Source organism: Pleurodeles waltl, chromosome 10, assembly GCF_031143425.1.
Source record: "Pleurodeles waltl isolate 20211129_DDA chromosome 10, aPleWal1.hap1.20221129, whole genome shotgun sequence".
NCBI classification, from domain to species: Eukaryota; Metazoa; Chordata; class Amphibia; order Caudata; family Salamandridae; genus Pleurodeles; species Pleurodeles waltl.
This window is the reverse complement of record NC_090449.1, coordinates 34,650,588-34,675,586: the sequence shown is the minus strand read 5'-3', so window position 1 is coordinate 34,675,586 and position 24,999 is coordinate 34,650,588. Positions and strand designations below refer to the sequence as shown.

Sequence of the window (24,999 nt, the reverse complement as noted above, 5' to 3'; positions counted from 1 at the left end):
AGCAGCAGCATTGATGAAGGAGTGCACAAGGCATGGGGCACTGGCCTATGTATGTGGGTAATGCAGGCAGGTCTTAGGCAGCTGATCGAAACGCTATGTGCAAGGGTATCTTCTGAACTGCAGTAGGTGATGTGGGACTTAAAATGGTTAGAGGGCCACTTACTCGTGAGTTGTTTGGAAGAGAGTGTTAAAGTTTGCAGAGGTCTTGGTCTAGTCTTCCAGGGAACGTCAAGGTGAGGAGGTTTGGATGTGCAGGGATCTGCCACAGAATCTTTGGTTGCTGATATCCGAGGTCAGGATGGGTAGATGTGTTGACAGACCTTTGAGAGGGATTCTGAGATGCAGACAGGAAGTGCCTTCTGAGTGAAGCACAGCATCTTGAACTGTTTTCCTCCCTTGGCAGATGGTGCAGTCAGCCAGGATTATTAGTATAGTCTGGAAGGATATATGAGAACACATTCACACTTCTCATCTGGAGGATAAAATGTTGTTCCTGCCAGAGTGATCAATGAAATAGGGCAATGGTGGGAAGAGCACAAGGCTTGGAGGAATGATGGGTCAAGGAAGCATTTACACTCCACAAAACCCTCTGTACCTCCTGCCTTCAGCCCTACTCAAGAGGGCTGTGCTTGTGTACGACAGGCCATGAAGCATGGAAGTAGGGCGGATGGTCAGAGTAAAGAGTTCAATGCTGCTGAGAGAACATGGAAACCATCACGCAGAAAGTGGTGGTGAGTGAGAACTCTGAGCTGCTTCTGGGTATCCTGATCTCACAACTAAGAAATGAGACGGTGCTTCCTCTAAAACTGAATAACTGCATGTAAGGAAATGCCTCCTTGGCATGGCTACCCCCTGACTTTTTGCCTTTGCTGATACTATGTTTTGAATTGAAAGTGTGCTGAGGCCTGCTAACCAGGCCCCAGCACCAGTGTTCTTCCCCTAACCTGTACTTTTGTATCCACAATTGGCACACCCTGGCATCCAGGTAAGTCCCTTGTAACTGGTACCCCTGGTACCAAGGGCCCTGATGCCAGGGAAGGTCTCTAAGGGCTGCAGCATATCTTATGCCACCCTGGGGACCCCTCACTCAGCACAGACACACTGCTTGCCAGCTTGTGTGTGCTAGTGAGAACAAAACGAGTAAGTCGACATGGCACTCCCCTCAGGGTGCCATGCCAACCTCACACTGCCTATGCAGTATAGATAAGTTACCCCTCTAGCAGGCCTTACAGCCCTAAGGCAGGGTGCACTATACCATAGGTGAGGGCACCAGTGCATGAGCACTGTGCCCCTACAGTGTCTAAGCAAAACCTTAGACATTGTAAGTGCAGGGTAGCCATAAGAGTATATGGTCTGGGAGTCTGTCAAACACGAACTCCACAGCACCATAATGGCTACACAGAAAACTGGGAAGTTTGGTATCAAACTTCTCAGCACAATAAATGCACACTGATGCCAGTGTACATTTTATTGTAAAATACACCCCAGAGGGCACCTTAGAGGTGCCCCCTGAAACTTTAACCAACTACCTGTGTAGGCTGACTGGTTCTAGCAGCCTGCCACACTCGAGACATGTTGCTGGCCCCATGGGGAGAGTGCCTTTGTCACTCTGAGGCCAGTAACAAAGCCTGCACTGGGTGGAGATGCTAACACCTCCCCCAGGCAGGAGCTGTAACACCTGGCGGTGAGCCTCAAAGGCTCACCCCCTTTGTTCCAGCACCGCAGGGAACTCCAGCTAGTGGAGTTGCCTGCCCCCTCCGGCCACGGCCCCACTTTTGGCGGCAAGGCCGGAGGAAATAATGAGAACAAGGAGGAGTCACTGGCCAGTCAGGACAGCCCCTAAGGTGTCCTGAGCTGAAGTGACTAACTTTTAGAAATCCTCCATCTTGCAGATGGAGGATTCCCCCAATAGGGATAGGATTGTGACCCCCTCCCCTTGGGAGGAGGCACAAAGAGGGTGTACCCACCCTCAGGGCTAGTAGCCATTGGCTACTAACCCCCCCAGACCTAAACACGCCCTTAAATTTAGTATTTAAGGACTTCCCTGAACCTAAGAATTTAGATTCCTGCAACTTACAAGAAGAAGAAGCGGACTGCTGAGCTGAAAACCCCTGCAGAAGAAGAAAGAAGACACCAACTGCTTTGGCCCCAGTCCTACCGGCCTGTCTCCTGCCTTCCAAAGAAACCTGCTCCAGCGACGCTTTCCCCAGGACCAGCGACCTCTGAGTCCTCAGAGGACTGCCCTGCTTCAAGAAAGACTAGAAACTCCTGAGGACAGCGGCCCTGTTCCAAAAAGACTGCAACTTTGTTACAGAGGAGCAGATTTAAAGACCCCTGCAATCCCCGCAAGAAGCGTGAGACTTGCAACACTGCACCCGGCGACACCGGCTCGACTGGTGGAGAACCAACACCTCAGGGAGGACCCTCCGGCGACTCCAAGACCGTGAGTAACCAAAGTTGTCCCCCCTGAGCCCCCACAGCGACGCCTGCAGAGGGAATCCCGAGGCTTCCACTGACCGCGACTGCCTGACTAACATCCCGACGGCTGGAAAAGACCCTGCACCCGCAGCCCCCAGCACCTGAAGGATCAGAACGCCAGTGCAGGAGTGACCCCCAGGAGGCCCTCTCCCTTGCCCAGGTGGTGGCTACCCCGAGGAGCCCCCCCCCCCCTTGCCTGCCTGCACCGCTGAAGAGACCCCTTGGTCTCCCATGGACTCCCATTGGAAACCCGATGCTTGTTTCTACACTTCACCCGGCCGCCCCCGCGCTGCTGAGGGTGTACTTTTTGTGTGGACTTGTGTCCCCCCCGGTGCCCTACAAAACCCCCCTGGTCTGCCCTCCGAAGACGCGGGTACTTACCTGCTGGCAGACCGGAACCGGGGCAACCCCTTCTCTCCATTGAAGCCTATGTGTTTTGGGCACCACTTTGAACTCTGCACCTGACCGGCCCTGAGCTGCTGGTGTGGTGACTTTGGGGTTGCTCTTAACCCCCAACAGTGGGCTACCTTGGACCCCAATCTTAACCCCGTAGGTGGTTTACTTACCTGCAAAACCTAACAATACTTTACCTCCCCCAGGAACTGTGAAAATTGCACTAAGTCCACTTTTAAAACAGCTATTTGTGTTTTATGTGAAAAGTATATATGCTACTGTAATTATTCAAAGTTCCTAAAGTACTTACCTGCAATACCTTTCAAATGAGATATTACATGCAGAATTTGAACCTGTGGTTCTTAAAATAAACTAAGAAAATATATTTTTCTATAACAAAACCTATTGGCTGGATTTGTCTCCGAGTGTGTGTTCCTCATTTATTGCCTGTGTGTATGTACAACAAATGCTTAACACTACTCCTTGGATAAGCCTACTGCTCGACCACACTACCACAAAATAGAGCATTAGTATTATCTCTTTTTGCCACTATCTTACCTCTAAGGGGAACCCTTGGACTCTGTGCATGCTATTCCTTACTTTGAAATAGCACATACAGAGCCAACTTCCTACACTGCATCTCCCTCATCTTATACAAAGTGGGAATAAGTTCCCTCGTCCACCCAGGTCACATCGTGAAGGGACGCATGTAAGGGTGAGAATCTCTGTTTATAGCCTGGCAACATCCTAGTCTAAGGACAACTGGCCACTTGCTTAGGAAGGTCTTACTACATTCAATTGAAGATTATCTGCCCACCTCAACTGAAGGTTAGTCCACAGTGTGGCGCCCGTGTGTGACCTAGCCCGCTGCCTGCCGCATGATTTCCACATGCAACAAAGATACAGCTGAAGAAACCCTTTGTGAGGTCACCAGATCACAGATGTAACATACCTTCCGCACATCACCTACAGGTTGCTTTTGCACAGCAGTGGTGAGTCGCAATATGCCTTCTGCGTATCACTAAGACTACTACAGCATAACTTCTGCACATCACCAGACAAAAGCTGCAGCCCACCTTCTGCTAATCACCAGGTGACAGCAGAGCTGACCTTCTGCAGACCACATGGAAAAGGCTGCAGTGTAGGCTCTGTGGGTCCCCTAATGACATCCCCTGACAGCTTGCAGATGGTCAACAGCACATGACCAGCTGAGAGCTGTAGCGTACGTTTTGCGCGTTACAAGGGGAGAGTCCCTAGCACATTGCCAGCACATTAACAGGTAGCAATCTGTCATGGAGTGACCACAGGAGATCCTGTACCCCCCAACCTAAAGCAGCGATCAGGAGCGATAAAGCCTTGTTTGATGAGACCGGAGGCTAGACACAAGATGAGCAGTCAAGGAACGATGGTGAGATCTTTACTTGTCGTGAAGTCCATCCAGCTCTTGCAGCAGCCGGGCCTGGCTCCGGTAGGCGTTCTGCATTTCCAGGACGGCCATCTTGACTTCCGGGACATGCTCTTCCAGCAGGGCATCAGCCTGGGTGATAAATGTGCTGTCAGTCTGAAGAGGGTGGGGAAACAAAAAGAAAACAAGCTGAAATGGCTTGACTACAGTAAACTAGTCAGTTCGAAGTTGGCCTGTCTAGCCTATATCCGTCTCCCTGAAGCATGTGAACTGAACCTCCATGTGACCTGGCTGTTCGAGCAGTAGCAGCACCTCCTTACCGCCCCCCCTACCTCCCTTAGCGCCTTGAGACCCTCACGCGTGAGTAGTGCGCTTTACAAATTCCTGATTGATTGATTGATTGATATATAGCAGAGTTTGCTTACAGAGACACCAAGTGAATTCACAGCATCTGCAAAGACCAAGTCTGTTCTGAAGCTGATAAGCTCACCCCGAGGCCCTAGACTGGTGGCTCCTGTAATGCCATAGCAGCTCCAGTTTGGATTCCTTGCAGCAAAGGCTGCTGTTTCAGCAGAGCCCTTATGGAGCAGACCCTAGGAGTGCGATGGTCCATATCCAAGGGGTAAGTTATGAGGGATGACATCGGAGGCTCTCCTCGTGCTCCGACAATTAGAACAGAGCGAGAGTTCGCTCTAAACTCACATGACTTGCAGAGCCTCATTGCCCTCTTCAGGACTTTCCAAGAGATTACTTTGGCATCGAGGGCATTCCTCAAACAAAACATTATTTTAAGGAATGAGTTTATTCAATGAGAAGGATAGGATAACCCTTGCTTTATCAGGATGAAACACCAATTCCCTTCCCTGCCGACACCCCCCCTTCTACCGCAGACCCTACACCTAGCCTTATGGAGCCCCTCAAACACTCCAGGTGAGGCTGTGTACACTTGTCTCCTTGCCCCCAATTAAAAGGAGAGGGAATGCAGTTGGGGGGCCCTGGAGTAAAATACTTGTAGCGGCCACGACACCTGTCCATAGGTGGGCACGCCATGGGCCAACAAGGGTACTAAAGAGTACCAGGACAATTTGGGTCCTCTCTGGACCCGGATCTTGCAGCATCGTCCCACAGGGGCTCTGCTCTGCACCTTAAGAACACTGGCCCTAGCTGGGGTGTGACTGGTTCAATCAGAGCACACTTATACAAAACCACTGACAGATGTTAAAACGTGTTATAGACAGATGTGACACTGTTAAACTCTATGCTGCTTAGTTCACTGGGGTCAAGCTAATTGTGTAATAAGGCATTATTACCTGTTTGGGTGATTTATATGATCTATTGAAATCTGAGCAGATTTCTCTTTGGGTCGAGTATCCAGATTTTGATACTTATGGGGCAAGAGCTACTCTTACCGCTGTCCACCCGCCCTGGAGGACGAAATGCACTTTGTCCAACTATGATAAATTACAGAGGTTATGGGGAAAAACCAATTTTGAGAGAGTTTGGCATCCTGTACAGCGTGCAAGCCGCATCATTTGGGAACGTCACAGAAAATATAAAATAATTGTATTGAAAATGATGACAAAAATGTGTAAGGAAAGAAGATACGTACCCAAGTGTATTTGTAATTAGTATGTCCTAGGAATGTACTGTGTTCTGTATTCGCCATTTAGTGTCGAAAGGTGTGTACCTCTCGGACGTCACCATTTGGCAGTGGGGGGGACTGGAGTGTCACATATCTTTTAATGTCTTAACATAAAATAAATCTTGTTTGATGGTACTTATGCATTTCTAAACGAAATGAAGGCAAGGATTCCCTCAATGCTAAGAAGGAACTCCTAGGGACCCACAAGGTTTGCAGCCCTACACTGCTACAACGAAGCTTGGTGTGCCCAGGAGATGAAAGCAGAAGGTGGGTTGCACAAGAGCCAGCCATTATGAGGATGCTGGTGGCTGCCTTCTGCCCACCTCATGCCATGAAGCACATCTGGTCTAGACTCTCCAGGCTGCTCTCCAGCAGAACAGATGCAGTCTAGGAGTGGCCAGAAGGGACAGCTATGCAGTGGCCACTGTTATGATTGTCTTGAGGGACCCATCACCCAGTCGGCCAGCACTGCTTTTTGGCCTCTTCAGGCACTGCGGGCAAGCCTGGCATTCTCCCCAGTATCCTAAATGCCACAGTCTCCAATTTGATATGCTCTGTAGGTAAACTGCTCCTCACCTGCCGCTCTGTTCTCCTCGCATTATCATCATGGACCCAAGATACTAGCAGCCCCCATTCTCATCCAACCATGTGCATCTCCCCCTCAGTAATCCACGCTCCCTTTCACTTAAAAAAAAAAAACTCCCTTTGTAGCACAGCCTTGTCATTTTGATTCTTTCCTTTATCCTAATCTTTTGTTTGTTTACATCACAGAATTCTGAGACACTCTGCCCCAACCTCACCCAAACAGGTTTTGACACTTGTGTACTCTGATCTTCCTACAAAACAAGTCCTTTTCCCCCTTTCCTTGATGCTGTCTGGTTCCTTTCCTGTCACCCTCCTGCTTCATCCTTTGCATTTCATAACCTATCTTTCAGCTGCACACATCCCTCAGTATCAAATATCCACCTGGACCTCTTCACGCCACCTGGCGGAGTCACTGCATACTCCACATACTGCCACCACTGTACTCCTCCTGCTCTGTAACTTTACTTTCCATCTCTCCACGGGTCACACCAGCATCTCCACTCCTTTAAGATCCCATCAGGCCCACACAGACCTAGATGCTGCTTCAACCCCTTCCGCGGCTCTGTTCCTGTGCCCTCACAGGCCCTCCCTCTCCTGATCCCAGACAGGCTTTTCCTTTCTCCTCAGTTCTCTTTACCCCCAGGTCGGTCTCTCCCTCCTCTCACAGAGCAAACATCCCTTGGTACCTTCACTTCTCGCACAAGCTCCTCCTCAGCCGCTCTGAACCCTGCATTCATTTTACAAACATCCGAGTTTCCTTTGCTACATACCTCAAATCTTCACTACCAGCCCACCCCCTCCAGGGTCCGTAAACGTCTCTTCTCGCAGATGCAGGCCGCATCCCCCCCCCACAATATGCCAGAGAGTATACCATTGGTAACTCAATGCGACAGACCCTGCCATGGTTCCAATAAAAGGCCACGTAAATTAGAGCACGCTTTCATCATCTCAAACTTACCTTTCTTCCATGAAATTAAAAAAACTAAAAAAAGTTATCCAATATATTGCAAGCATCCTTCTACAAAACAGTTGCCTTCGCACCTACGGGCGCTTGACTGTCTCTAATGTGCTGCATATGTTAAGGTTTCATTCTCCCACAAGAAAAAGACAACGAGGCCCTTGAAGTTTGCGTGACTTTCATAATGCAGAGAAGAATGCATTGCTAGGCATTGAAGCATGCTTCATACCAATAATGAGAAAAGACTACTTGTGGAAGGACTTGCCTTTACTGATGAGGGGCTGGGTGTTGAGGGGGCGGGGGCGGATGATCGAGCGGTGAGGCTGTATCCCAGGGAGGAGTCATACCTGTGCTCCCTCCTCTAACCAAAGAGTCTTTAGTTTGTAGACACAGCCTGGTTGCACCTCCCAGGGTTGACACCCGAGTTACTGAAAGATCCATGTACTCTACCAAAGGAGTAAGGCTCACCAGCATAAGACATAGTGTAATCTCACTAGACTTATTAGTGCTTAGCTTCCCCCCTTCAATACAAAAAATAAAAAAAATAAGAAAAAAAACATTTACATTGAAGAAGAAGGGAAAAAAAAACTTTTGCAGAAATACCAAAATTTGAAGACGTTTTGAGATCTCACGCATTGATGACATTTCAAACTACTTTTCTGCTTGGACTCATGCTCTCTGCTTGGGCGCATAATTCTTAAATATAGATATGTGATTTGCCTTTAATTAGCACATTAATTTGTACTCCTCATTGTGTAGGTATTTTCTTTTATGGATCATCGTTGCATGTTTTGATAAAACGTTAAAATATTAACGAAAAATAAACTACAAGAGAACTTTCCCCTTTACATGGGTCTCAAAGTCTGAAGTGGAAAGACTTGCCAAATCAGATCTACCAAATTCCACCTTGCTCTGGCTGCTCATAAGCTTTCAGAAATACAAGGCTCCACCAATAACTAGGAACGGCGCGGGACAGGCAGGAATGTACGTGTCTGTACAGTGTACCTGCAATGATACACCAACCAGCACCATTCATTCCATGGAACCAAACCCTGCCAAGGATCCAGTGCTTTTACATCATCTTACAAACCCTGGGCTGAGGTCCATGTCCTGCATGTTTTTTCAGCTCTCAAATATGCTCCAACCAAAGGCTTTGTCTGGTCAAGAGTTTAGGGGCCTCAGTAGAATCCTACAGTAAGGCACCTAGGGTCAGGTCTGAAGCTCTTGGTGTAACAGAGGCACAGTAGGCTGGCGAGTGCCAGGAGTCTATCCCGTGGTCTCCTCTTTGAGCCAAGAGCTTTGTCCTCGCAGAAGGTGGGGCACCTGTGGAAATGGAGGCAGTGTACCTGTTTTCCCAGACTCCCTCTTCAGGTCTAGGCTCATGGGTCAATACTGTATATCAGAGCAGGGGGGAGTTGAAGGTTTTAGTACAGATGCTGTCAGACGGGGAGGTGAAGAGACTGATTCCCTGAACCCAGGATACCAAACTTTTCAATCCCCCCCCCCCCTCCCCTCCCCTCAAGAGGCTATGATTTTCTTTTCACCTCGCCCTTCGTGGTTTCTTACCCTCTTTGAGGTCCCCATCAGTAACAAAATAGTGCATTAGCCCACCCTCTGCACATTTCAATCTCCTACCCTCTCCCTCTGAGCTGGACTCTGGTGCCCTCCTTGCTTCTCCAGCTCCACCACTGACTCTCTGGCTACCACCTTCATACACAGCAAACACCTCACTTAGGCTGGCGCCCTAATTCTATTACTGCGCTTCTAGTTAATGAGGTACACGTGGTTTAGGGATTATTCTATTGCTAAAGCTCTTGCTAATCCCCTTTTCCTATTTCACATTCCTATCTTTTCACTCTCCTGATGCTTTCCTTTATCTTCTCTCAACCACACAGACAGCAAGGTTCTTTCAGGCCAACAAGCGCATTACACGCAGCTAACACACTCTTGCAGCATTTTTAGGATGTGGTAGAAGGTGAAAGGTTACCAGCGATTCTTCCTGCAGGCCTACATGCATGGTAGGGTTTGATTAGAAGGGCGGCCTTTGACTAGGGTCAGGAGTGAATGTCCTTGGACTGAGGTGTGCTCCACCAAGAGTCATTAGGGCAGATGAGGGAGGGCTCTTCTGTCCAGAGTCACAAATACTGGGGTCAGACCAGAGGCATTTGAGGTTTATAGAAATAAATAGTTCAATACAGGTCTGGGCTCTGGGGATCTCCTTGCTGCTGTAGTTGAGGAACATAGCAGAAGAATTTCATGGTGTCTAGTAATATGAAATAGCAGTATCACTAATGACACCTGGTAACTTGTCTGGTAGCTTGATAAATGTGTTTTTTACTCATCTGACTGGGAATCCTCTTGGAAGATACCCCACAGTCTTGGTACTCCGGTTTTTCATGAAGCTGAGACATTAATACATTTATACACAACTTGATGAGGGCCTTTTTTTATTTTAAGAACCTACTGACATACTGGCCAAGCAGCATAATACGAGGCCACCTTCAAGCGGTCATAAACTAGCAACAAGAATGGCTATGTATTTTGTTAGGTTGCTTAATTGTACACACGCCATGAGGATACTCTATCACACCACAGATTCCTTACCTTTGGTATACTCATCGGGCACCAAACTGGAGCTAGATCCTAAAAGCAGTACTTCTGTACGGGGGTAGGTGGCTTTGTGCTGCTCTGCTCAGACGATGTGCAGCTCCGAAGTGACAAGCGGAGCCGCATATAAGCTCCACCCACGCTCACTGACATGAGTTGCACACTCAGATGCCGAGTTAGTCAGCAGATTGGCATGACCAGTGTGCAGATCTCCAAACTGGCACCTTCCTAGATGGAAAAAGTCCAGTTCACAGAACAGGAGGCAGGAGAGTCTATGAGGAATCTGCGGTTAAATAAAATATCCACCAGAAAGATCGTTACCCGGGTAACTAACTTGTTCTTCTGGTGAATACTTCTAACCAGAGATTTCTCACCTTTAAAATGGATGCCAAAGCAGTACATCTAGTGGTGGGTCTGTACTAGCTCATACCAAAATGATCAGCAGTACCAAGCAGGTAAAATGCCAGTCTTGACGAACCTGATTGCTAAGGCAATAGTGTTCTCACGAACATTTAGAATGACTCCCACACAGCCCCATGACAAATGTCCAGGAGAGGTACTGCTCGTGCGAAAGCAGTGGTAGTACCCCTAGATCCGGTGGAATGAGACCACAAGCCTGTTGGGGGCTGCTTCTTCACCAGTGCATAGCAGATCTTTATGCAAAGAACAATCCATCAGAGACTGGTCCTTTTTGCACTCATTGCCTCTTTTTTCCCTTAGCTGTTCCTCCACCTGGTGATTCTTGGTGCGACCAACATAAAAGACTAGTGCCCTCTTAGGGTCCAAACAATGAAGTCGCTCTCCCTCCTTAAAGAGATGAGGTGGGACAAATAACGCCGGAAGGGTGATGGCCTGCTCAATATAAAATGGAGTGACCTATTTAGTAGAAAGGAAGCCCGGGTCCACAACGACAACTTATTTGGAAAGAATGTCATGTAAGATGGGTTGACAGAGAGACTCTAGTGTGCTCACACACCTAGGCGATGTTATGGTGCAGACTAAAACAGTTTTCAACATTAGAAGTCTAAATGGACAACTGTGCAGTAGCTTAAAAAAAAAAAGAAAAAAAGGGGTGCACATCAAAAACAAAGTGAGAACCAAATTCAAGTCCCACTGCAGTATTACAAGTTGTTTCAGTGGAAATCAATGTAGTAAATCTTTTAAAAATCTCCTCACAATTGATGACTTAAGTTTATCCAGAACCTGCCAAAAAAAAAAAAAAAAAAAAAAAAAAAAAAAAAAAAAAAAAAACCACACACACACACAAACCAGCCATGAACAATGCCCAAAGCAATTCCTTGTTGGGCCAGGAACAAAACAATAAAACCTCAGACAACTTGGATTATAGCGTGTCAATTTGTCTGGTGCTACACAATGCCAGAATCTTGTCCCAATGAATGGCATACTCCGATTTTGTTTAGGAAGGTCTTGCCACCAAGATGACATCAATGACCTTAGGAAGAAGGCTGAAGGAAGTCAAATACCTCTGCTCAGTCTCCAAGCACGGAGGTGGAAATTACATAGGCTCAGAGGCAGCCTTCTGGACAAAAAGGCAAGAGTCAAATGTCATGTCCATTAGGGATTCTTGGACATACCCAGACAAGCCCGTAGAACTTATTCAGGCATGGCACTGAAGTGCCACACTGGAACATATTGTGTGACCCAAACAGTCAGTCGTGTTCAAGCCGGAACGGATTACGAGTTTTACTGCATCGTAGCCATCCTGGATAGCTTGAGTAAGGGACACTTGAAGGTTGTCCAGAACGGCCAATAACATTTGTACCCAATGCCTAAAAGTGCATCAGAATAGCAGCCTACACGACAACTAGAGTTCACCAACCTCGGAGCAAGTCACATAAAGGAGAAAACCCACTTGCAAACGGTCTCGTTTCCCATGTCATGATCATGTGGGGTGGTAGAGAAGCTGTAGACTCCCGCACCACCAAGCTCCCGGCACCGGACGTTGCAGAAGAAAGGCTGGGTCTCACTTCCAAGGCAATGAGCAACCTGCCTATTGACAGGTGGCCCTGGATATGGTTTTGCCCAAGAGGATATCCATAGGAGCCTCATTAAATGGTAATAAATATTCTGAGGGCATCTTGGCCATGCTGCAGTACCTCCATCATAAAATTAGTTTTCATGCCCCCTTGCACGCTAACATTTTGACAAAAAGGGGTCTAAAAGAATAGATAGAAGCTACAGATCAGAATCTGAAAGTACAGAAAGAAAGAAAGGAATTGAAGTCACCATGCAAGGGTGGAGCTTAAAGGCAGGATCGCTTGTCACTTCCAGAGGTGAAAAATGCTGGCACGCATCCATGCAACATCACCAAATGGTGCACCGGAGTGCTGCTTTTTAGACAATGAATCCAATCTGACACCCGGTGAATGTTCTAAAGGTGAGGAATCTGCAGTTAGAAATATCCATCAGAAACATCACAAGTTAAAAAGGTACCGCTCTTTCTGGTGGACAAGCTGTCTAACCACAAATTAGTTACCTTTGGAATATTCTCCATGCATTAGGCTGGATCTGACAACTTTTCATAGCAGTGCTCCCACGTGCTGCTATGTTAGTCCATGCATGACTGAGCAGAGCTGCATATGGGCACCACCGAGCGCATCAAAACATCATTTTCTTGCTTGACTTTTCACATTCTCAGATGTAGGGCACAAAATAAATGTTGATATCTGGTTTCTGATGTCTAACTTGGTACCTTTTTGAATGATAAAAATAGACACCCCACGTAATGGGAAGGGGTAAGAACAATAAAGAATCTGCTGTTAGATCCAGTATCAATTAGAAAGAAATCTACCGAAGGGATGCAACTTGTTCACCTGATGGATGGTTCCAACAGATTCCTCGCCTTTAAAACAGAAATAAAAGCAGTTCATCCTGAAGGTGGCAGTTCTCTGGCGTACAAGACTGGCTCAGTTTGTGGTGTACACCTATGAGGTGGCACCCTATACCGAGTCCTGGGAACCCTTTGTGATAGTAAATAGGTGTCCAGATAGAAGCTCTCTAGGGGTAGCTGAGGCGAGCAGCTGAAGCTTATCCAAGAGGAATGTAATGCACTTGCAATACCACAGTAGTCAGACAATAACTTTTTCACAAGAAAGAGCCACACAAGTGTTGCAAAAAAAAAAAAAAAAAAAAAAAACACTTCATTACAGCACTACTACTTAACCAACAATGGCATAGCTCCCTCTGGAGATATTACATGCAGTTATACACATAAAATAACCAGTACACAAGAAGGCCAGAAGAAGATGGAGCCCCCATGAGTGAACCACAGGGGGTCACAAGGAGGCATTATGAGCCCAACAAAACAGAAGTCCCACATCACAGGAGTTGCAGGACAGGAGCGAATCTTCGGTTTGCAGAGTGCTGGGGGCAGGGGCTTCTTGGACATGCCTTGGCAAGTGCAACAGTCATGGTGCACAGGGGTGCTACTCCGGTGGCAGGAGCAAGGCCTACAAGTCTTCCAACTTGGATAGAAGACAAGCAGGACCCAGAGGAGGCCACAGACTCTCCACCTGTGAAGCAGGATGTTCGGCTGTCCAGAGACAGCAGACCCCACCAACCGGTCGACGATGCCTTGAGGTGCCTTAGGTTGCAGGGGAGTGACTCTTCACTCCAAGGGAGATTCCTTTGTGCTTCCTGGTGCAAACAGAGTCCTTGTGACCCTGGAAGATGCACAGCCTTGGATGTTGCAGAATTCTTGCAGGATTCTGAGAAACAATGTTAAAGTGGGAGCCTTTCCACCAGAAGCAGGCTTGTTCGGTTCCAGGCAAAGACCAGCAGCAGTTCCACAGGCCAGGGGCAGAAGATGTCTTGAAGAGAGTTCCTTGTAAAGTTTTGCTTGATGAACGGAGGACTCACCCGCCAGGTAGCTCTTAAAACTCTAAAAAGGGGGTTGGTGACTCTCTGTAGCAGAGGTCTTCAAACTGTGGGGTGGCCCCCCCTTAGGCGGCCTCAAGTGATCCCAGGAGGGGCATCAGGCACTGGCCAAAAGAAACATTTTACAGATAACAGGGTGTTGTTTTAAGCAGAAGCTTGTTACTGCATTGTTAAAAAAGGTAACAGTACATAACTGCAATGTTTAAATAGGTCAAGACATATTTAAACATTGCAATATTTATAAAATAATTGTGAAGCATTCCGAGGGGGGACAAGGTTTTTTATTTTCCAACTTTATGTGCAGCACTGAAAAGGTTGGAGACCACTGTTCTGTAGTGACCCAACTATCACAGGGGGTCAGAGTTATCTCCTACCAGGCCCGACCAACCATATGTTCTGAGGGGCCTCTGCACAACTTATTTTCAAGATGGCAGAATCAAAAGGCCACCCAGCAGAGCTCAGGGAACCTCCCTACAGAAGGAGGTAGATAAAGGGGGGGGTGGACTTTCAGGGGTGCACCAGTATGCTAATTGTGGGTGTGAAAAGTAACAAACAACTTAATTTGGGGGAGAGAAAGCACAGCCACTGGGGTCCCGGTTGGCAGGATCCCAGTGAACTACAGTCCAAGCACACGGACATCAGGCAAAAGGTGGTGGTAACTGTGCCAGAAAGATGGCACTTTCCTACATCTGGAGTGGGCTCATAACAGAAAATCTTGCAGGACCGAACACAAAATCTCTTTCCTCTGGAACCTGGTTATCAAAACAGTAGTGCTTTGTGAATGTTCACCAATATCTACATCACATTCTGACAAATATTGAGGACAGGCACATGCCAACACAGTGGTGGCAACCTTGGACTTGTTGAAATGGGCTCTTAAACCTTTCATATCCTGTTTTTGTGGCCATTGTACTACAGATCTTAATCTAGAGGACTATCTCCTTTGATAGAGTCCTTTTCTGCAACAGCTTTCTTTGCCCCCAAAGAAGAACCCTATAAAAAGCGGATTGATCCTACCAAAGAGCATCGAGTGGACAATGTAGATATTTAAGGCTCTTTTGTAGTCCAACCGATGGAGCTTCTCTTAGGTGGGGCACAGACTTCTAAGAGTGCAGGACTGCCCAATGTGGAAAGTAGTCACAACTTTCAGTAAGATGGCTGCACAAGCACTCAGCATCAGTCTGTAACAGGGATAGAACGGGAGGATAATCCCCTTCTCTACCACTTCACTCTGGTGGCAATCTCTAGTCAGAGCCAAAAGACAGTGGAGCCTCGGAGGGAGCTTCTGCAATAGCAGATAATTATCACAAAACACATGTCGAAGTGAAACTCATTTACAACCAATTTAAATATTATAGCAGAAAAATCTTGCTACTGGTTAACTCATGCAAATTTTTTTTAATTGAAGACGAAAATCATCTGTCTAGAAGCTTTAAAATAAAAAATAAAAACTCCATTGAGTCCAATACTAACACATGTGACAAACGTGTTTTTAATGCTTTGGAAGCTGCATTGCATATATTGGTGAATCATTTTTATAATCATACTTTAGGGAAATAAACAGAGTGATAGTTGAAGTATGCTGGTATTCCTTGCATCCAGACTTCATGATTATTTTCGTCTTCATTTAAGAATTTTTTGCGTGAGTTAACCAGTAGCAAGATTTTTCTGCTAGAATATTTAAATTGATTGTAAATGAGTTTCACGTGGATATGTGTTTTGTGATAATTATACCCAGGTTCACATGGACATTCTGGGTTGCTCTTGTTTAGTGTCTGAAATAGCGGAAGCATAGATCAGACTTGTCATGTGGGGAATGCATGCCCTGTGGTAGATTCAGAATGCAACTAGGTAGGTGTTCAGCCGACACCAGAATCACTTCCAGTGACAATGAAGGAGGGACCGATGAAGGTCTCAGAGCTGATGTGGAAGACTGCACCAGAGTTTCTGCTGAATCCACGACTGCTCCAATGGGTTCAGACTGCACAAAGGACCGCTCCACTGGTAGTACTTGGACAGAGGGCCACAACGAATCCTTTGGGCCCCAAAGGCATGCCAGAGGGAGCTGGAAAGTGCTCGAGACAGCACCCTGTTGCGGTGTTGCCAACATCAAGTGCATTGGCATCAAAAACAGGATAGACTTCTCAACTGGAGATCAAGCAAAAGCAATTGGCAGCTTTATGCCCTCACGACTTCTCTTTTGATAGTGAATGGAAGGATGGGGTGGAGTCCTGCTTCCCTCTTTGCGTTTCCACCTAAACATGCTGGAGGACTTTGACCATGAAGGAGACTTCTTGCGGGGTGCATCAGGGCACATTTATCACAAGACTGAGTTGTGCCTCGAACTCAAACACATCCAAAGTAGGTCTATGACTCGCATCTGTTTTCCGCAGTAATGGCATGCTTTGAAGCCTGTGGTTTTGTGAGTCATCAACCAACAGAAGTGGGAGTGGCGCTCCGGATCCCTATGCAAAGGCACGGAAAGAAACAACCTGATGTTGGCAAGAAGGGTGGCACGTATGTGGCTCTGCGCTCAGTTCGGGGGCAGAATGAAGCCTATGCAGAGCTGAATGCCATCACCTAGTCAATGCAGGAGCAATGCTGTTAAACGTTTCTGGATCCGGTCTGGCATATGGAGAGTATTCTAAAAAGGTGAAGATTTTTCAGTTGGAAGTATCCATCAGAAAACAATAGTACAATTTTATAGGAAGTGGCTAAATTATATAAACAAGTCTGAGCCAGAGCCCCATGTAATGTGCAGACTGTTTTAAAGTTTATTTCAGGTATTTGTAAAGCATGCATGCTTTCCGAACTGTAAACTGTAAGGTAATCTGCCACGGACAATAATGTCGTAAGTGGAAGCATAAGAGATTGAAAAGGGTGTACGGAGGAAGGGAAAACCGGTCAAGCTTCTTGGGCTTGTCAAAGTCAGAGACCATCCTGTTCTTCCTTAGGAGGCTAAACCTGGATGTTACCGGAGCTTGGACTTGTGACTTGCATGAAAGTCGTGCTCCAGTGAAGCTAAATACATGTATGACCACCAAAGAGCTGTAGAAATGCTTTGCCAAAAATGCAATCTGTGTTGCATGAAGGGAGCTGAACTACTATGCAAGTACTTAAAGGAGCTTAAGATCCGCTTACAGCAACACCTGCAATAAAGAAGATTCATTGTTTGCTACAAGACCAGGTGACAAGGAGAGAGGCTGAGCGGTCATTAGGAAGGCAGGAACACTTCCTCGATTTCCTCACCTGGACCTGAAGTTTGTCATCTTTGGTCCAGCGCAAGGTCATCCTCAGGGGCTTCAGCTGTGGCTCCTGCTGGACTGCGCAAGGATCCTGCACATCCAAAACGATGTCCTGTTCACTGACCGACACCAGCCGAATCCCACTCAAGCCTTCCAGAAGCTGCAGGAGATCAGAATCCCTGAAGAAAAAAAAAAACAGGAGAAGACTTGAGGGACCAGCCCAGAGGAATAGCGGATTAGGACCCATTTTATGTATTTATAAAGCACATACATACTACCTCGGCGCTAGAAAAAAAGACCTAAGAAACAAACGGAAAGCCAGATAGTCAAACTATTTTAGGAGGGAATACTCATTTCACCTGGGAAGACTTCCATTTATTACAAAAAAATATGTATGTATGTTGCTCCCACATTTACAGAAGAATGTAATTCCAGAGCGGTTCTATATTTATCCCTCCCAACAGTGGGCTTAAAGGCCACTTAGTCCCCTCCACCCCAAAATAATATGGGTCCTTCACTTTCTAATCAGTGTGTTGTAGGGTGAATGTGGTATTCAGGTTGTGTACATGTGTAGTATCTTTACATGTATGAATAGTCACCTGACATGAAAGCATCAATGCAGGATGGAGGTTTCTCCTACCGATGTCGTTGTGGATGGGACAACCTATGTGCAACTTCTCAATAGCAGTGCTGCAGACCTCTATGAGAGAGCTGGTGAAATCCACATTTCACACTGCCCGGGCAGTGCTTTCTAAAGATTGACCAGAGCTGGTTTGGATACCAGGACACTTCTTTCACCAGATCAACCCTCCAGTAATGAAGAGGTCTGTTGTACCAGATGCCTGAAAAATAGAGTTTGAACTTATGACACTGTGGAAGGCTCGGCGGTACAGAGGACTCTGATTCGTCTTATGAGTTAGTCCCCGAAGGGGTTTTTATTTGAAATGTGATCTATGAAACTAGGTTATTCGTATAGTGCTCTTCTACACGTGTCCTCTTTATTGGAATTGCTTCTGTAGAGGTCTTGCTGTTTTAATGGTCCGTTATGTTCTGCTTTTCCTAGTTTGTGGTGGTCTTCTAGTTACATCTCTCTTCTCTCATTCTTGCAGGGTCTCGGAAAACAATAAGACATGACCAGGTAAGTGGCGTTGTATGGGGTTGTCCCCTTGGGTTAGTAAGGGAGAGGGAGGGTGAAGGAAAAACACTGGGGTTGGTGTGTTAGGTTGTGCATGTATATGGGGTTATCCTTGTGAGGCTGGTGGCAGGGAGATTTCACAATAAGTGGTTCACCCAACTTCCTGGTGCTCAGCCCGACCGGCCCCCTTTCCCTGTTCCCTCCCCGGTGCTTCTTTTATCTTCTGCCCCTCCCTTTATACCCTTGTGTATAGTATTTCCCGTATCCCGCTGTCCCTTCAACAGGGACCGTACCTTGAAGAGCCACGACCCTCCTGGGTCGTGGCGGGGCTTGTCTCCTTCTCCCGTTTTCCTTTCTGGCTCCGTTTATCAGGCGGGTTGCCTCCCCCTCGTCTCGCTCGGTCTCGGCGTTTCTCCCTCGGCGCGTCCGCTCCTCGCTCCTTCCTCTTCCGGGCTTGTCGTCCTCCTCCGCGGAGTCCGTCTTTTGTTTGTCGTCGGTGACCCGGAAATCCAGTGCCGATGTCTCGTCCCGTCTCCACGCGTCTCCCTGGAGACGCGGAATGGGATCGGACGAGGCGCGCGACCGGCGCCATTCCGACGAATCCGTAGACGAGGTGGACGACACCCGTCTACACTCCCCATCCCAAGAACGGGACTGGTAGAGGACCGTAGAGTCCGGACAGCAAGAGAGATAATCAGCGGGGCATTGTCGGGTACCGGGAATGTGGCGGACCTGAAAGGTAAAAGGCTGGAGCTCAAGAAACCAGCGTAAAACTCTGGAATTCGTGTCCTTATGGGAGGCCAACCAGGTCAAAGGGGCATGATCAGTGTAGAGGACAAAAGGCCTGCCCAGGAGATAATACTGCAAACATTCAATGGCCCATTTTATGGCCAGGCATTCCTTTTCGATAGTAGGGTAGTGAACTTCTCTCGGGAGGAGTTTGCGACTAATGTATACGATAGGATGGTCATGACCCAGCTCGTCGGGTTGGGCTAAGACGGCCCCAAGAACGACGTTGGAAGCGTCGGTGTAGAGGTGGAAGGGTTTGGAAAAATCTGGACACAGTAAAGCTGGTTCTGTCGTAAGGGAGTCTTTGAGTAATTGGAACCCCTTAAGCTGAGAGGTTGAAAAGGGGGGAAGGGTGGTGGAGTACTGTTTCTTCAAAAGGTCGGTGAGGGGGGCCATAATGGTGGAATACTGTGGAATGAATCTACGATAATACCCTACCAATCCTAAAAAAGAACAGAGTTCTTTCTTGGTTCTGGGAATAGGTATCTGTTTGATAGCCTCAACCTTATCTTTCTGTGGACGTAGAACCCCCTTACCAATAACGTAACTGAGATAAGCAATTTGGGTTTGTCCTAGTACGCATTTCTTGGGATTGGCTGTGAGGCCGGCCCTCGCTAACGTGTAAAACACTTTTTCTAGGTGTTGTAGGTGCTCTGGCCATAAATTGCTAAAGATGACAATGTCGTCGAGGTATGCGGCTGTGAACGCTTGGAACGGTCGTAAGAGCCGGTCCATTAAGCGTTGAAATGTAGCAGGTGCTCCGTGAAGCCCAAAGGGAAGCAGTGAAATGGTACAGACCGGACTGGGTTGCAAAGGCTGTCTTCTCTTTGTCATTCGGGGCCAAGGGGATCTGCCAATAGCCTTTCGTGAGATCAATGGTAGACATAAAGCGGGCTTCACCTATCTTTTCTAGTACCTCGTCTACCCGGGGAATAGGATATGTTTTGAATAGAGATATATCATTTAGTTTCCTGAAGTCGATGCAAAACCGGACGGACCCATCCGGTTTTGGAACCAGAACGACTGGGGAACACCAAGGGCTGGTGGAAGGTTCAATAACTTTTAAAGATAACGTTTTCGTTATTTCTTCTTTGATAATGTTTTTCCTTGCCTCGGGAATCCGGTAGGGTCGTAAGCGTATGGTTGGCCCTCCGGTGTTCTAATATGGTGTTGAACCAGAGATGTCCGGCCGGGAATCTCTGAGAAAAACTCGGAGTGCTGTTGTATCAACTTAGATAATTGGCTTTTTTCTGTCTTGGAAAGAGAGTCATTGATACAGGGATTTGTGGTTTGTTCTGTTTTTGGCGTGGGATATAGGTTAAGACCTAACCCAATGGTTGGTGTTACTAGGCACCCGATAGCAGGGAGGTTATTGGTATTCTCAGGGTTTTCCCACTTTTTTAAACAGATTAATATGATAGATTTGGGTCCTTTTTGGATGGTCGTTTATTTCAATGAGATAAGTAACGGGCGAGACTGATTTTATTACCCGGTAAGGACCTTGCCATTTAGCCAGTAGTTTATGTTCAGATGTAGGTCGCATTATTAGCACTTGGTCATTGGGTTGGAGAACCCGTAGTTTGGTGCCCTGATCAGAATAGGTCTTTTGTGTCTCTTGAGCTTTTTCTAAATGATATCGCACATCTTCCCAAACTGTTTGTAGTTGTGTTTTTAACTTGTGGATGTATTCCAGCAGAGGTTTTTCTTCATTATTCTCTTCCTCCCACATTTCTGCTGCCATGTCAAGTAAGTTACGGGGTTGCCTCCCGAATACCAGTTTGAACGGACTATGCCCAGTGGAGGACTGTTCATGCGTCCGTATTGCGTAAAGGACCAGGGGTAGTTTCTGGTCCCAATCTTTTCCCGAGCCATCTACTATTTTCCGTAGTAGTGTTTTAATGGTGCGATTATATCGTTCCACTAAACCATCTGTCTGTGGGTGGTATACTGCAGTTTTTATTTGGGAAATCCCTAGTGTTTTACATATCTGTTTCATGAGACCTGATACAAAGGGAGTGCTTTGATCCGTGAGGATCTCTTGAGGGAAACCTACACCGGAAAAAAAAATGTTATCATGGCTTGGGCGACTGCTTTTGTGGTGGTGCTGGTAAGAGGGATCGCCTCAGGGTATCTGCTTGCATAGTCTACAAGAACGAGGATATGTGTATGACCCTTAGATGACGGTAAAAGAGGGCCGATCAGATCCATTCCCACACGTCTAAAGGGAGTGTCTATAATAGGTAGAGGTTGCAGAGGGGCTCTCCTCACTGCTCCTGGTTCAACTAACTGACATCTAGGACATTGTGTACAATACCTTCGGATGTGTGCATAGACTCCGGGCCAATAAAAACGTATCAATAAGTATTCTTCGTTTTGTTCTCACCCATAATGGCCACCACCTGGTTGGTTATGGGCTAGGAACAAAACCTGAGTCCGGTAGGCCTCTGGCACTACTAGTTGCTTCCTTTCCCCGTTTACCGTCATAGTAACTCTATATAATAAGTTCTTATGGACTATGAAGTGTGGACCTACCTCCTCGGTAGAGTCACTTTTGGCATTCCTCCAAGCATGTACAAGGGTGGGGTCCTCTCGCTGGCTAACTCTAAAAGAAACTGGGGCACTGTCGATGCTGGCTACTGTTTTTTCTGGGAACCCTTTTGTCTTGTCTATGGCATATTTTCGTTTTTCTTCTCTTTTCCTTTCGGGTTAGTTTCCTCCGTTCTGGGGAACTATCAATGGGTGTGGTACCAAATGGGGCGTCCAACCACCAATCCGTGGTAGGCTCGGACTTTCGTGTTTGATTTAAGAATTCAGTAAATCTGGAATAATCGGTGCCAATAACGCATTCTTCTATTAAGTTGTCCATTAAGCCTATGGGAAGGAAATCACAGTATGTTCCCCATTCGATCTCTACCAGCTCCAGGGGGTAGTTGGCCCCGTCTCCATGGATACAGCATATCGTAACCCACTGACTTGGAGTCGGTCTTACGGTTTTTACTATATCTCTGCGTATTACTGACTGGCTACACCCGGAGTCAATCAAGGCCTCTACTGGTTGCCCATTTATCCTTACGGTTTGTTTGAACATGTTATCCCACTTTCCAATACACAAGACCCTACCCCGAGTGACTCCTATTTCCATAGGTTCAACCCCGTCGTGTTGTTTTGGACATCCTCTTGCTATGTGGCCCCATTCACCACAACTGAAGCATTGTGGTTGTTGCATGGGGCTCTGCTCTCCACTCCTGGAGGGACCAGGTTCCTCAAGGGTTCATCTGGGTGTATACTTGAGGGGTCCTATGGGTGTTTTGTTTATGGGGCTGGAAGCCTGGCTCTTCATATCCACAGACCGGTGGTAGGCACAGGCCAGGTCGACTGCCAGTTCGGTATCTATCTTAGGGTGCTGTCTTATCCAATTGCAGGTACTCCCGGGAAGGGAGTCTAGGTATTGCTCCAAGATGATGGCTTTAATAACGTCTTCGCGGTTGGTCCCTAGTGGCCCCAACCACTTCAGACCTAAGTCCTTGACCCTGAATTAAAATGTACGCGGATCTTCATTCTGTCCCCACTTTACTTTTCGGAACTTCATCCGATAGTATTCAGTGTTGTGACCCACTCTCTCTAGAATACTCTTCTTAATGTCCGTATAGGGGGTAGTGCCACTGGGGTTTGCAGCCTGATAGGCAGTTTGGAGGGTACCCGTCAAGAGGGGAGCGATATATTGACCCCATCGGTCTTCAGGCCATTGAGCTGAAGAGGCCACCCTTTCAAAGTTTGTAAAGAATGAGTCAGGATCCTCGCCTTCCTGATATTTTTTGAAGTACCGAACTGGGAACATTAGGGTGTACCTTGCTGGCTGCAATGGTGTCTGTCAATTTCTGAAGGGCGGTTTCGTGCACCAGCTGGTTATTAGCCATTATGGTAGCTTGGCTTTTCAGAGCTGCTTGGAGGGCCTCTCGATCTTCTTTGGCCTCCCTTTGATGTGCCTCCCATACTAATTGTAGGTGGCGTTGGCCCTCCGCCAGTTGTTTTATCATGTCCTCTAATGAGGGTTTTTCTCCCATGATATCGAATCTTCTGTACCGCCTGGGGACCTATATCCCACTTCTGAGACCACTGTGGAAGGCTTGGCGGTACAAAGGACTCTGATTCGTCTTATGAGTTAGTCCCCGAAGGGGTTTTTATTTGAATTGTGATATATTAAACTAGGTTATTCGTATAGTGCTCTTCTACACGTGTCCTCTTTATTGGAATTGCTTCTGTAGAGGTCTTGCTGTTTTAATGGTCCGTTATGTTCTGCTTTTCCTAGTTTGTGGTGGTCTTCTGGTTACATCTCTCTTCTCTCTTTCTTGCAGGGTCTCGGAAAACAAGAAGACATGACCAGGTAAGTGGTGTTGTATGGGGTTGTCCCCTTGGGTTAGTAAGGGAGAGGGAGGGTGAAGGAAAAACACTGGGGTTGGTGTGTTAGGTTGTGCAGGTATATGGGGTTATCCTTGTGAGGCTGGTGGCAGGGAGATTTCACGATAAGTGGTTCACCCAGCTTCCTGGTGCTCAGCCCGACCTGCCCCCTTTCCCTGTTCCCTCCCCGGTGCTTCTTTTCTCTTCTGCCCCTCCCTTTATACCCTTGTGTATATTATTTCCCGTATCCCGCTGTCCCTTCAACAGGGACCGTACCTTGAAGAGCCACGACCCTCCTGGGTCGTGGCGGGGCTTGTCTCCTTCTCCGTTTTCCTTTCTGGCTCCGTTTATCAGGCGGGTTGCCTCCCCCTCGTCTCGCTCGGTCTCGGCGTTTCTCCCTCGGCGCGTCCGCTCCTCCCTCTTCCGGGCTTGTCCTCCTCCACGGAGTCAGTCTTTTGTTTGTCGTCGGCGACCCGGAAATCCGGTGCAGATGTCTCGTCCCGCCTCCACGCGTCTCCCTGGAGACGCGGAACGGGATCGGACGAGGCACGCGACCAGCGCCATTCCGACGAATCCGTAGACGAGGTGGACGACACCCGTCTACAGACACCTTTGGATTTGATTTGCCCAGGCTTCCAACTTGTATCTCTCGAAATCAGATAAGACCTGACCCACCAAGTATTGTTCCTCAATTCCCCAGATGGTCTATAACGTCAGCTGACGGGCACACCTTACCCAATATCATGCTGGCGTTTTATCTCCCAAACTGTACCTTCCCCCTCCTTCTATAAGGGTTAAGAAAAAGCAAAGCCTTGCTGCCCTAAGCCGGATAGGAAGCCTGTGGGATGAACTGCTTTGGAGAGGATAAACACTACCCTGATCATGAGGACAGAAGTCATCCACCATGCTGGTTTCAAGTCTTATGTGAAAGTCTTCCCTGAGCCCTGAAAGTTCTAGAAGCATGTGTGACCAATCCCACTGCTTGATGGTCAGGGTCAACAAGGAGCCACTAAATCACTCCAGCAATTGGTGAGCCTCCAGTGATTTTTGGCATGACTCTGGTTATGGAAGCCTAGGAAGCCCAGGAAGGAAGGAAAGAAGGAAGCCCAGGAAGGAAGCCTAGGAAGGAAGCCCAGGAAGGAAGGAAGGAAGCCCAGGAGAGAGACAGAATAGACAGACAGACAGCACCAGGGATGCTCACCTTGTATTCTGGCATGTATTTCCTGCAGAACTACTCCCAAGATTAATGTGGTAACACATTTTCCAAAGCAGTTCATTTTTAGCACCAAAACACAAGAGTATTCGAACAAACTAGCAGACAGACTCCTTTGGATGCCTAATTGTTCTCTTTTGACAGGTGTTTTCAAAATGTAAGACAAACTAGAAGCAACTTATCCTGCAAAGTGCCCCCTACCAGGCATACCCAAATCCAGAGTTCCTGTCACTGCCAGTCAACTCTGAATCATT

The 24,999-nt window shown here is 47.4% G+C and overlaps 1 protein-coding gene across 4 annotated transcripts in view; it reads right to left on the bottom strand.

The window, feature by feature from the left end:
- Nucleotides 1-24,999, bottom strand: part of ZWINT (ZW10 interacting kinetochore protein) — an 87,641-nt gene that overhangs the window by 10,733 nt on the left and 51,909 nt on the right. For all 4 annotated transcript variants that reach the window (XM_069209574.1, XM_069209577.1, XM_069209578.1 and 1 more), the window contains 2 exons: nt 17,215-17,389; nt 4,293-4,432 (listed from right to left, as the gene is read on the bottom strand). In XM_069209574.1, the coding sequence (XP_069065675.1) occupies nt 4,293-4,432; nt 17,215-17,389 (315 nt within the window). The remainder of the gene's footprint in view (nt 1-4,292; nt 4,433-17,214; nt 17,390-24,999) is intronic.